At 46.9% G+C, this 13,344-nt stretch overlaps 1 protein-coding gene across 3 annotated transcripts in view; it reads left to right on the top strand.

Annotated features, from left to right (window-relative positions):
• Positions 1-708: 708 nt before the first annotated feature.
• The window catches only part of LOC147455222 (uncharacterized), a 60,061-nt gene continuing 47,425 nt past the window's right edge, over positions 709-13,344 (top strand). For 2 of the 3 annotated variants that reach the window (XM_086514055.1, XM_086514053.1), the window contains exon 1: positions 723-1,094. In XM_086514055.1, coding sequence (XP_086370181.1) covers positions 833-1,094 — 262 coding nt within the window. In that variant the 5' untranslated portion in view covers positions 723-832. Of the gene's footprint in view, positions 1,095-13,344 lie in introns of all 3 variants that reach the window. The other variant, XM_086514054.1, reaches the window with a different exon arrangement.

The following is a 13,344-nucleotide window of genomic DNA, read 5'->3' as shown; positions in this document are numbered from 1 at the left end:
CATAATAACAATCAGCTTGTGGCACAGACAAAGCATCATGTATCAATGACTTGGTGAGTTCAATTGTCTTTGGCATACCATCAAAATCTTTGATAGTGCATTCATCCCTCCTATTTATTGTAGTAAGCACTTCCCAAGCACGTTTAAAATCAGGACCCCGACTGAAAAAGCGATGCAAGTGGGTTCTTGCAAATAGTTCCTATTTATTGTAGTTAGCACTTCCCAAGCACGTTTAAAATCAGGACCCCGATTGAAAAAGTGACGCACGTTAGTTCCTACAAATAGTTCCTGCGTGGATGGATCAACTGCATTTATCCCTCCTATTTATTGTAGTAAGCACTTCCCAAGCACGTTTAAAATTAGGACCGCGTCTGAAAAAGCGATGCAAGTGGGTTCTTGCAAATAGTTCTTGCGTGGATGGATCAACTGCATGTAAATGGAAGAAGGTGATTGTTGGTACATAAGAGAGAGAGAGAGAGAGAGAGAGAGAGAGAGAGAGAGAGAGAGATTGGAAAGGCTCTCTCCTCCGTCCACAATCCATATTGAGAGAAAAAGGGATCAATCTATTCTGTATATTAAGCAGAGAGACATTCAAGGGGGCCACGTGGTGCAACTTGCTTCATCCGGCAGTGTGGCCCTGCATCTCCGGCGGAGGATACGGTCAACTCAACGTGTCACTCTCTCTCCCTTAGCCCCTAATCCTCTCTCGCATCCCCCTAGGCACTCAGCAGCGAGTCACGAGAGAGAGAGAGAGAGGCGGCCTTCGGCCGCCGGCCACACTAGTGAGTTTTAAATAGGCACGTTGCTTCCAGAAGCGTCTTGACTTGCGACCATGGACGTGGACGGCGAGATCGCGAAATTGCAGCGCCAGATTGAGAAGGTGGAGAACGACATTGAGAAGGCGGAGAACACCATCCAAGGTGGAGATTTAACGCCGGAGGACAAGCAGTACTGGCGGGAGAAGGAGCGGGCTTTACGGGAGGAGAAGCAGACTCTGCGGGAGACTCTGCGGGAGGAGAAGAGGGCTCTAAGGGAGAAGGAGCGGGCTCTGTTGGAGAAGCAGAACAAGCTGCTAGACTTAAAGCTGAAGAATGGTAAGCATCCGTCTTTCTTAGAGATTCGAGTTTTCCTAAAGTGGCTATGGTATTGCATCCCCTTTGGGAGTGTTTGGTCGTTGTCGATCTACCATAATATGTGATATTTTTGGTTTCGCTGGTCCTAGTGGCTATGATGTCTTTGACTTGCACCTGCTCTTCCAAATAAGAACTTGTTTTCCGATGATTTCATGTGGCTCCTTTGGCCATGGCAATCTCTGTTTTCTATGTGGGCTCCTTTGTGTACTTCTTTAGCCCTAGAAGTCTTTGGTTTTGTTGTTGCAGTGTCTCTTTTGACCAATCTTGGAGCTCAAGGGATTCTGTAAGAATCTAACTCTGGAATCGATGCAGGAAGTCCGTTATGTGCCCTCTTTCCCCATGGGATACGCAAACTCGTTTCTTGCTGGAAGAAGCACTTGCCGCTTTCTACTCACGCCTGACAGATAAATTTACTGCACCGCAGTTATTGCTTTGACCTATGCTGGCAGTGATGAGATGCAGCTTTTTTCCCTCCTCACAACAGAATTGTTTTTTTACTTAGCAGATGTCAAAATCATTGTTTTTTATCAAGGGGCTGTATCTGCTCAAGTTTGCCTGGTAAAAGTGGCACTTTGGGATTTGGTTGCTTGTTGTGTGTGTTGCCCTGTTGAAAGAAATAGATCTAGCAACCCACTTGACAAATCCTTAGCACTTTTCATGCACAACTAACGCAACAAGACTTCTGTAAATAGAGAGAGTAAGAAGAGAGACGACACCCGATGGGGTTTCAACTAATCCTCTCAAGGGTCCCCCACACCGTTGTCGATGTGGTATTTATAAGGCTTTTGGGATAACTCGAGGTTTTTCCGCCTGAAAAGCATCGAATTTTACTGACCATTCATAATGTGCATTTTATGGTGCACATTGACTTATCTGCCCTGTAACTCACTGCTCAGGTATCTGATGGACCTGGGATTTGGACCATGACTGGACCCTACCCTAGTCTATATGCTTGTGTTGACGGATGTCCACCTAGGTGTAACAACACCCGTCAAACACTATGTATAAACATTTGTGCCAGAGGGTTCTGACTGACTGACCCTAAGCTAATGGATATGTCAAGGCATGCAAGTTCTTCAATGAGGCTCACAAAAGTGCCGGCACATATTCCCCTAGGCTCTAGACACTTAACTGGCTCTGGATGACGACGTTGTAAAATGTCCACGTGGCACACCGAGCCCGTGTGCATGTGACATAAGGTTTAGAATATTTCTTCAACATCCTCTCAAAAACAAGTGAGCAATCTGGCAAGGAGCATGGTTGAACCAAACCTCTCTAAAATTTCATTCACTTGCTTTATGTTTGCTTCTTACTATGCAACAGTCAAAAGATTGCACTAGTAAATTTCGTGCATAGGAGTGCTTGAAGTAGTTCTAATGATCAATTGAGCCTCCAATAATGTCTCTGAAACGAACGGGGAGATGGATCTCCTGGCTACACAGACCGCCTACATATACGCGTCGGACGAACCACCCGACCATAGCCACTGTCATGAGGACGTGGCAGTTATTAACCATGTCACAGAGATGTGGCAACTGCTAACCTTGGTTGTTGGTTTCTTTCCAACAATGGTTTATTTTATTTGTTTTGAGACCTTCTTTTTGAAGTAGCAAACGGTCGGACATTGTATGACCAATGTGAACGGTACATTCACCCGCAGACGGGAAGTGGTCGGCACTGGAATTCGTATGGTAAGAGGATGTCTAGGCTCAGAGCAGGATCATATAGGTCCCCCCGTCGCACTTAGCAAGTTGGTGGATACTAGGAAGTGAACTCAATTAAGGCGTAAAGTCAAGGTAGGACTACCAACAGAAAGTATCCGATAGTTGGGCCACATTGCATTTTTGGATGCGGTCCCAATGAGGATAGATGGTTAGAAAACCAGTGGAAGCCCAACGGAATCATCTCCTAAAATTTAGGGAACTGCTATTTTGGGCCGTGAAATGTGTTCGCGTTATTACCTCCGGTATGACTAGGGGAACATTTTACAACTCTGCCGCGAAGTCAACTGGGCAATCGGTCAGGATATTTTTAAGCGGCGAGCCCGAAACGGGCAAATGCTTGTAAATGCGCCAAGTGTCAACTTTTCATGCACTTTCCTCTTGCAGAAGAATTGGCGCTGAATTTAGAGAAGGGAGAGGCTTCATTTGCAACCTGTCACAGGTTAAGAGCTATGGAGTGCTTCCTTTCCCTCCCATGTACAGTGCGGTGCTAGGAGTGATGCCCTGCACACTACACACTGCTCTCTCTCTCTTCCCTACGTGCAGTTATGTGATGCCCCACAAGAGGGCTCCTCATTTGACTGATGTACAGCTGTGTGGGTTCATGCTTTTGTGCTGAGGCAAGAGCCTCCTTGAGCAGGAACAGGGGTAGCTAGCTGTTGCTCCAAAGCAGGCACTGGTGAGGGTCATAACCTCACCATACAGGTGCAAAATCAGCGCTGTTTATGCGCTGTAATTTGACTGTTTTTCAGCCATACGGACGCCAAGATCATTGGGAATCGTGCCCCACTGGCAAAGGACAGTTAGGGGACTGTTTGGGACTGAAAACAGGGCAAAAACCAGTAAATACAGCGTGCTGAATTTACTGTTTTTGGACAGGAATCAGAGGGTATACGTCAGTGCAAGCGAGTTCCAGCTGGGGAATCGGTTTCGCGCAAGTTTTGGGGCTGTTATGTTGCCGAAATTTGGCCAAATCAAATGGTATCTAGGTGGATACACGTGAAGGATTCCCAAGACCTTACCTTGTAATTTACCCTCCTAAAGCATAAAGAAATACCGAAAGGGGCGCCAATTTTGGGGCCTACAGGTTGTCGGTGTCTGCTCGGAGCATTCTAGCTTCCGAGCCGTGTGTGTATTCAAGTGTTAATTCCCGTCGCAGGTTCTCTTTGCAAAGTGCTCTGTGTGTGTATAAAGTAAAGAATTTCGGGTGAAAGCCAACGCCTACCGCCCCACGGGCCGGTTTCATGGTTCCGTTGCCGGGACATCAATCGCTTTTTCCTCAAAGAGTGAGCCTGGATTGTTCAGGGTAAAGACACACAGTGCAGGAACGCGGGGATTACACTATGGCCGACAAGGGGAAGGGAATTATGGAAGAGGGTTCCTCTTCAAAGGACAGGCAGGAGATTCCTATGGTTTTTGAGATTGGCGAGAGCTCACGGCCACGTCAGTCTGTACCTCCTGTCAACGTGAATGTCCCTCCAGTAGTACAAGGCTTTATGACAGGGCAACTTGAGGATGATGCGTTTAAGACTCAGTTAGTTGCCGCAGTGAATGTCTTTTCGCAGCTGGTGCAAAATCCGAGGTTTATGGAATTCTTGCAAGCGCCACCAGTGCAACAGCAAAATAGGCAACCTACGCCGCGTACGGAGCTTGTTGAAGCTCAAGCCCAGGTACTTCATGAGGCGCAGGAGGAAAGGGAACACTCGCATGTTGCGGAGTCGGGGGCTCCAAAGCAGGTTCCTCCTGTGCTTGAACAGGTGGCTAGAACGCCTATTCCACAGGTTATGCCAGTTCAGCCCGCCACCTTTCAGAGCTAGCATGCTGTCTTGAATGGATAGGGAGCTGGATACCAAGCTATGCACTCAGTTTTTCCACCACCCACGGTACATCCTGGGTATTTCGGGGGTGGATCAGTGTTCCAAAGTATGGCTGGTAATGCGCCGGGAAGTCAGCCGTACATGCCAGGAGCAGTGTTCAGGGGTATGCAAGGCATCATGCCAAACCCCATGTATGGTAGTATCGGCATGCAGCAAGGTTTCCATTGCAACCAGGGCCAGTTTGGGGTGCCACAGGGTCATTTTGGCATGGCTGGTTTTTCTGGACAGCAGCCAGATATTGCACCTCTGACGCAAAATGTGAATGGCCAACACGTGCCGATCATGCCTAGTACAGTGCCCATGTTGCAGACCATTCCGTATGACAACTTGGGGGCACTAGAGAAGCCGAAGGCTTACAAAGAAGGTGGTGCAGCAGTAAAGTTCAGTACCTTCAGTGGTTTCGAGGATAAGACAAAGGCCCTCACTTTCCTCCAGCAGTTTGATACAGCTTATGCGGGAGGGAATTTTACAGAGGCCTCGAAGGTTAGGAAAGCTGCCACTTTCTTAAAGGACAATGCGCTTACATGGTGGACGACATTGTTAATGCAAGGACATGCACCCGCCACTTGGGTTTACTTCAAGCAGATGTTTGCATCTGCTTGGCTATCAAATGAATTTGAAGCCGATGTCCTGACAGATTGGCACCAGCTTACTTCAGCTTCGTGCAAGAGCTTGCTTGAGTACAATTGGAGGTTTTGTAAAGCATTACTCTCAGTGACCTCCTACAGATTTGTGCCACTGACAGAGCAGATAGAGAAGTACTGTTGTGGGCTGCCTAAAGGGCTTCGCGATTACTGTACAAAGAACAGAGTGGCTACCCTTACTCAGCTTATGGAAGTTGCGAACACTGGTCTTGCCTTGTTGAAAGGAGGGGACAATGGATTTCCGAGTAGTGATAAAGGAGGGCAGCAAAAGAAAAATTCAGCGAAGAAGCCCTTTGTGAAAACGGCTCCTGATGCGTCACAGGGGTCAGAAAAGGCCACCAAGGACAAGGATTCAGCCGAGACTTCTGGAGCGTAGGCAAAGAAACAGAAAAGGAAGCCTTTTGTGCGCAAGTCGCTCGAGGAAAAGAAGGTCCTAATGGCTGAGAACAAATGCTTTATATGCGAGCAGCCTGGTCACATTTCTATCAATTGTCCACCAAGGAAAAGGCCAGCTGACTCAGAGGATAAAGAAGACCAGAAAGGCAAGAAGCCTAAACCCACGGCAGGTTTAGTGCCAAACATGGTGGGTGATAGGCCCAGCACAGATGCCAGTGAGTTATGCAAGGCATGGGGTAAAGTTAGGGATTAGATGGCACTCATCTTCTTTGATCCAGGTGCCAAAGCCAACTTTATCTCACCAGAGTTAGCTATGAAGCTGGGCATCAGAGCTGAAGAGATGGGGTACACAGTAGAGGCAGGGTTGGCATGTCCTGGCCACTCAGAGTGTGTTACTCCCATCATTGGAAAACTGCGTCTGCATATTCAGTCGTATGTGGACACTGAAGAGTTTTACATCATGCCGCTGGAAGGTTGTGACGCCTTGTTGGGGATCCCGTGGATGTTCCGAGTGCATGGAGTCTTGGATGCCTACAACAAAAAGATCACTGTACAGCATAGGGGCAAAACTCACATCTTGGATGTAAAGCTTAAAGGAGAGTCAGTCCCTATTGTATCTGCTTCTGCTATCACTTCTGTAATAAAGAATCATCTTTCTGTGTACTTGATTTTTGCACGTGATGTCTCATATAGTGATCAGTCAAATTTATCTATGTTAGATAAAGAAAGGTCAGCATTTTTGCAAAAGTTTAGTGACTGTTTTTTTGATTCATTACCGTCACAATTGCCGCCAGAGAGACCTGAGGAGCATCGGATAGATTTGGTGCCAGGGTGTAGCCCACCAAATAGACCTCCCTACAGGGTTAGTGCGGCGCAGCAGAAAGAGATTATGGGTCAGGTTGAGGAGTTATTAGAGAAGGGGCTGATTCAGCCTAGTTCTTCACCCTTTTGCTCCCCAGTGCTCCTAGTGCAGAAGAAGGATGGCTCATGGCGCATGTGTATTGATTACCGTGCGTTGAATAAGAATACCATCAAGAATAGGTTTCCTATTCCTCGCATTGATGATATTCTGGATCGTTTAGAGGGTGCTGCAATTTTCAGCAGGATAGACCTTAAGAGTGGGTACCATCAGATTCGTATAAGCCTAGAGGATGTGCACAAGACTGCGTTTAGAACGACATTTGGTCTTTATGAGTTTCTAGTGATGCCGTTTGGGCTAACAAATGCTCCTGCCACGTTCAACAGAATGATGGATCGGATTTTCCGCTCGCATCAACAGTTTGTTGGAACGTTCTTCGATGACATGATAGTGTATTCGAAGAATAAAGAGGAGCATAGGCGTCACTTGACCATTGTGTTCGAAGAGCTGCGCAATCACAGGTTACTTGTCAATCCTAAGAAAAGTGAATTCTTCCTCGAAGAGATCCACTTTCTGGGCCACATAGTTTCAAAGGATGGTGTTAGAATGGATCCCACAAAGGTCGAAGCTATCAAGACATGGCCACACTTGAAGACTGTGCACGATGTCAGAAGCTTCTTGGGATTGTGTTCCTACTATAGAAGGTTTATCAGAAATTTTGCAGAGATAGCATCGCCTCTTCACGCATTGCAAAAGAAAGAGGTCACTTTCAGATGGACCCAAAAAGAAATTTCAGCTTTTAGTCTCTTAAAGGAAAAGTTGACTTCAGATCCAGTTATTGTTTTGCCAGATCATTTGTGGTCCAGTGTGACGTGTGTGGCAGTAGCATCGAAGCAGTGCTAATGCAAGATGGACGGGTAGTAGCTTATGAAAGCCGAATTTTGCAAGGGCCAGAGAGGACTATGCAAGTCTATGAGAAAGAGCTCTTGGCCGTGATTCATGCGCTTTCTAGCTGGAAGCACTACCTCTTAGGTGCTGATTTTGTTGTCCAAACAGATCATCAGACCTTGCGATACTTCTTGACACAGTCAAAGTTATCCGAAAAGCATATGCGATGGGCAAACATTCTTTCCATGTTCTACTTCCAGATTATGCATGTGGAAGGCAAGAAGAATGTTGTGGCTGATGCGTTATCAAGAAAGCCACAAATTTCAGCTGTGTCAATTCCTTATCATCATGAGCTAGATGACATGAAGGAACAGTATACTGTTGATGAAGATTTTGCAAAGATCTTTGAACAGTTATAAGAGGGGCAACATCACGAGCACTACCTCCTCAGAGATGGTTTTATGATGATGCATGGCAGACTTTGTGTCACTAGGCCACTGCGACATAAGGTCATGGAAGAGAGTCATGTCCCACCGTATGCAGGGCATCGTGGCATTGATGCAACAGTTAAAGCGGTAGAGACGTTCTTCTATTGGCCTACCTTGAGGAGAGATGTGGATGCCTTTGTGCGAGCATGCATAGTTTGCCAAAAGGTCAAATTTGACAGGCAAAAGGCACCAGGGTTGTTACAACCACTGCCGATTCCGGATAAGCCATGGGAAAGCATTGCTATGGACTTTATCTTTGATCTTCCAAGAACGCCAACAGGGAATGATGGTATATGGACCATTATCTGCAGGTTCAGCAAGCAAGCCCATTTTATCCCTGTCAGGCAGAAGATAAAATCTGATCAGATGGCACGCTTGTTCATGTACAATGTGTTTAAGTACCATGGTATGCCACAATCGATTATCAGTGATCGTGATTCTCGCATAACCAGTTTGTTTTGGAGAGGATTGTTTGAGAACATGGGTACTACGCTCAAGTTCTCGTCTTCGTTTCATCCACAAACTGATGGACAGTCAGAAGAGGCTAATTCTACTGTCTTAGATCTGCTGAAATGCTATGTGTCAGATAATAAGGGCAAGTGGGAACAATATTTGCCTATGCTTCAGTATGCGTACAATAATACGGTGCATTCGTCTACTGGCAAAGCACCTTTTGAGATTGTTGAAGGTGGCAAAAAGGTTCCTCTCATTTTGCATACAAAGGACAAGATCTTTGGGGCAGATCGATATGTTCAGAACATGGATTAGATGTATAAGAAGATCAAAGTTGCCTTGGAGAAAACTCAGGCAAAGCAGAAAAAGGCTACTGATCGTCACCGTCGTGAATTGCTACTATCACCTGGTGATTGGGTTCTGTTAAGGTTCGAAAAGGCAAGGTTAAAGAAGATGAAGGGCAAGGAACGGCTATTTCCTAAGCTCAGCATGCGTTACTATGGGCCTTTTCAAGTGCTTGACAAGATCAGCGATGTGGCTTACAGGCTGAAATTGCCTGATGCATAGAAGATTCATAATGCGTTTCACGTGAGTCTTCTAAGACCCTTCGTGGGTGATGTGCCAGAAGATATGCCAAATGAGGATCAGCCAGAAGTTGAGGAACTTGATGAGATCCTGGTACCTGAGCAAGTTTTGGCACATAAGGACAGAAAAGTTAAAGGACAAGTTGCAAGACGCTATTTGGTGAAGTTCAAGAACTATCCGCCTATGGATGCAAAGTGGATGGAAGAACATGAACTGTCAGAGTCACCAAATGTATTGCAGCTTTACCTTGAAGCCTTTGGGTTACAGCCTACTTATGCCCCAACCCAACGTGTGCAAAGGAGGGGTAATAATAGAGCTAGTACATCAAATGTACATATGAATTCAGTGCCATAGATGGAAATGGCAAAAGTATGAAGGCCTCATTAAGTCATTTGTATCTATGTATGTTACGACCTTTCTTGCGGATACATGCGATGATAAAAGAGTGTTAATAGCACAAGATCATCAGTGGTGTGTATTTATGGTATGCAATCGAGGACGTTTGCGATTTCAAGAGGGGGGTATGTCACGAGGATGTGGCAATTATTAACCATGTCACAGAGATGTGGCAACTGCTAACCTTGGTTGTTGGTTTCTTTCCAATGGGGTTTATTTTATTTGTTTTGAGACCCTCTTTTTGAATAGTAAACGGTCGGACATTGTATGGCCAATGTGAATAGTACATTCACCCACAGACGAGAAGTGGTCGGCACTGGAATTCGTACGGTAAGAGGATGTCCAGGCTCAGAGCAGGATCATATAGGTCCCCCCGTCGCACTTAGCAAGTTGGTGGATACTAGGAAGTGAACTCAATTAAGGCGTAAAGTCAAGGTAGGACTAACAACAGAAAGTATCCGATAGTTGGGCCACATTGCATTTTTGGATGCGGTCCCAATGAGGATAGATGGTCAGAAGACCAGTGGAAGCCCAACGGAATCATCTCCTAAAATTTAGGGAACTGCTATTTTGGGCCGTGAAATGTGTTCGCGTCATTACCTCCGGTATGACTAGGGGAACATTTTACAACTCTGCCGCGAAGTCAACTGGGCAACCGGTCAGGATATTTTTAAGCGGCGAGCCCGAAACGGGCAAATGCTTGTAAATGCGCCAAGTGTCAACTTTTCATGCACTTTCCTCTTGCAGAAGAATTGGCGCTGAATTTAGAGAAGGGAGAGGCTTCATTTGCAACCTGTCACAGGTTAAGAGCTATGGAGTGCTTCCTTTCCCACACAGTGTGGTGCTAGGAGTGATGCCCTGCACACTACACACTGCTCTCTCCCCCCTACGTGCAGTTATGTGATGCCCCACAAGAGGGCTTCTCATTTGACTGATGTACAGCTGTGTGGGTTCATGCTTTTGTGTTGAGGCAAGAGCCTCCTTGAGCAGGAACAGGGGTAGCTAGCTGTTGCTCCAAAGCAGGCACTGGTGAGGGTCATAACCTCACCATACAGGTGCAAAATCAGCGCTGTATATGCGCTGTAATTTGACTGTTTTTCAGCCATACGGACGCCAGGATCATTGGGAATCGTGCCCCACTGGCAAAGGACAGTTAGGGGACTGTTTGGGACTGAAAACAGGGCGAAAACCAGTAAATACAGCGTGCTGAATTTACTGTTTCTGGACAGGAATCAGAGGGTATACGTCAGTGCAAGCGAGTTCCAGCAGGGGAATCGGTTTCGCGCAAGTTTTGGGGTTGTTATGCTGCCGAAATTTGGCCAAATCAAATGGTATCTAGGTGGATACACGTGAAGGATTCCCAAGACCTTACCTTGTAATTTACCCTCCTAAAGAATAAAGAAATACCGAAAGGGGCGCCAATTTTGGGGCCTACAGGTTGTCGGTGTCTGCTCGGAGCATTCTAGCTTCCGAGCCGTGTGTGTATTCAAGTGTTAATTCCCGTCGCAGGTTCTCTTTGCAAAGTGCTCTGTGTGTGTGTATAAAGTAAAGAATTTCGGGTGAAAGCCAACGCCTACCGCCCCACGGGCCGGTTTCAGCCACCATCCGGCAGCTCCCCCGTGCTGGGGCCAGCGTCCGAGGACGTAGGCATGCACCTCTAAGACCGGGCGTCCCATACCACCCGGCCTCACCTCCTCGAGGTGACCTCGCGCACTCCGAGCCTCGCAGGCTAACCACTGGCACTCTGCCAGTGGGGTCGATAATCGTAAATGAGGCCTTGGCCTCCCTTTTATAATAATGGCCGGCCACATTGGCCGGGTTCGCATTACGTCCGCTCGGACACTGGACGCCCATCCCGACGGCATCTGGGCTAGATCCCCTCTCCTGTGAATGGGACATAACATACTTCCCCCCTTAAGAACCATTGATGTCCTCATCAATGAAGTGGGGATACTGAGCGTTCAAAGCTCTAACAGATTCCCAAGTAGCAAACCTTTCAGATTGACCCTTCCATTTAATTAAGTACTCGTCATAAGCCTTTTGACGTGAATGACGGGTATGATGATCTAAAACTGCTTCTGGTTCTCGAGGAATATACTCAGTTTGCATATCTTGCCATACATTTTCCTCGATAGTCACAACAACGTCAGCTTCGCCCAATTTTACTTTAAGGCGGCTGACATGAAACACTGGATGTACACTAACATCCGAAGGAAGAGCCAGTTTGTAGGCAACTTGGCCAATTTTCTTTGTGATCAGGAACGGACCACAATATCTAGCTGAAAGCTTATAATGCTTTCCTGTTCGCATAGTCTTGGAATCCTTGGGTATCTTCAGATAGACCCATTGTCGCACATCTAGAGTCCTTGGAGATCTCTTTTGATTAGCATAAGTAGTAACTCGATCCCGAGCCGTTCTTATACTATCCTTAGCCAATTCGAGCATTTCCTGCATGTCATACAGGAAATCACGAGCTTGGCGTTCCTTGACTTTCTCTAAGCCAATAGCAATTGGGGATTAGGGCTCAAATCCATACATCAACATGAATGGGCTAAATCCAGTAGCAGAATGCTTACTACTATTATAGGCAAACTCTAATTGTGGAAGATACCTTTCCCAATCAGATTGCCTGTGAGAGACATAAGCTCTCAACATGTCTTCTAACGTCTGATTCATCCTCTCAGTTTGTCCGTCGGACTCAGGATGGTCAGAAGACGACATACTCAACTTCGTCTGAAGATGAGCAAACATATCTCGCCAAAATCGGCCAGTGAACTTAGTATCTCGATCACACTGACGATATCCTCTGGCAGACCATACAGCTTATAAAGCTGATCGACAAATAAAACTGCCAACTCATGGCTTTTTATTGTCGACTTCGTTGGTATAAATTTCGCCATTTTTGTAAGTCTATCGACCACAACCCAAATAGCGTCATTGCCTCTACTAGTATTTGGCAAACCAACGATGAAGTCCATGGAAATACTCTGCCACTTGGCATCTGGGATTTCCAATGGGTGTAGCAGGCCAGCTTATTGACCTGACACTGAGCGCATCTCTTCACATAGTTCTCTATGTAAGAGCGCATTCTTGGCCAATAGAAATATCGTTTGACCAAAGCCAAAGTTCTCTGGATGCTTGGGTGCCCAGCGCTAGGAACATCGTGGCATTCGCACAAAATCCTTTGTCGAATCTCATCGATTTCCGGCACGCAGACTTTGCAATAGTCCACCTCTAATGGAATATTGTCGCTGTCTCGTCTCTCCAGCACGACTCACTTGGGTCTCTGGACCACCCAAGCCTGTATGCGAGTCATGCCCCGCTTCGACCTCATTCCATATCTTGCCAAAATGGCCTTCGGAACGACATAGCCCTCGGAGAGAGAGATAGAAATCCGTCGAGATTTCAGCCATAGACAAGGCATTAACCTCAAGAATCCTGCTGATTGCATCGGCAACTCGATCGCTGGATCCTTTTCTATAACGAACGGGGAGATGGATCTCATGAAATGAACGAGGAGATGGATCTCCTGGCTACACAGACCGCCTACAGATACGCGTCGGACGAACCACCCGACCATAGCCACTATCCGGCAGCTCCACTGTGTTGGGGCCAGCGTCCGAGGACGTAGGCGTGCACCTGTAAGACCGGGCGTCCCATACCACCCGGCCTCACCTCCTCGAGGTGACCTCGCGCACTCCTAGCCTCGCGGGCTAACCACTGGCACTCTGCCAGTGGGGTCGATAATCGTAAATGAGGCCTTAGCCTCCCTTTTATAATAATGACTGGCCACACTGGCTGGGTTCGCACTACGTCCACCCGGACATTGGACGCCCATCCCGACGGCATATGGGCTAGATCCCCTCTCTTGTGAACGGGACATAACAGTCTCTAAATCCCATAT

Source organism: Adiantum capillus-veneris, chromosome 6 (genome assembly GCF_014529385.1).
Source record: "Adiantum capillus-veneris isolate H3 chromosome 6, ASM1452938v2, whole genome shotgun sequence".
NCBI classification, from domain to species: Eukaryota; Viridiplantae; Streptophyta; class Polypodiopsida; order Polypodiales; family Pteridaceae; genus Adiantum; species Adiantum capillus-veneris.
This window is presented reverse-complemented; position numbering and strand designations above follow the sequence as displayed.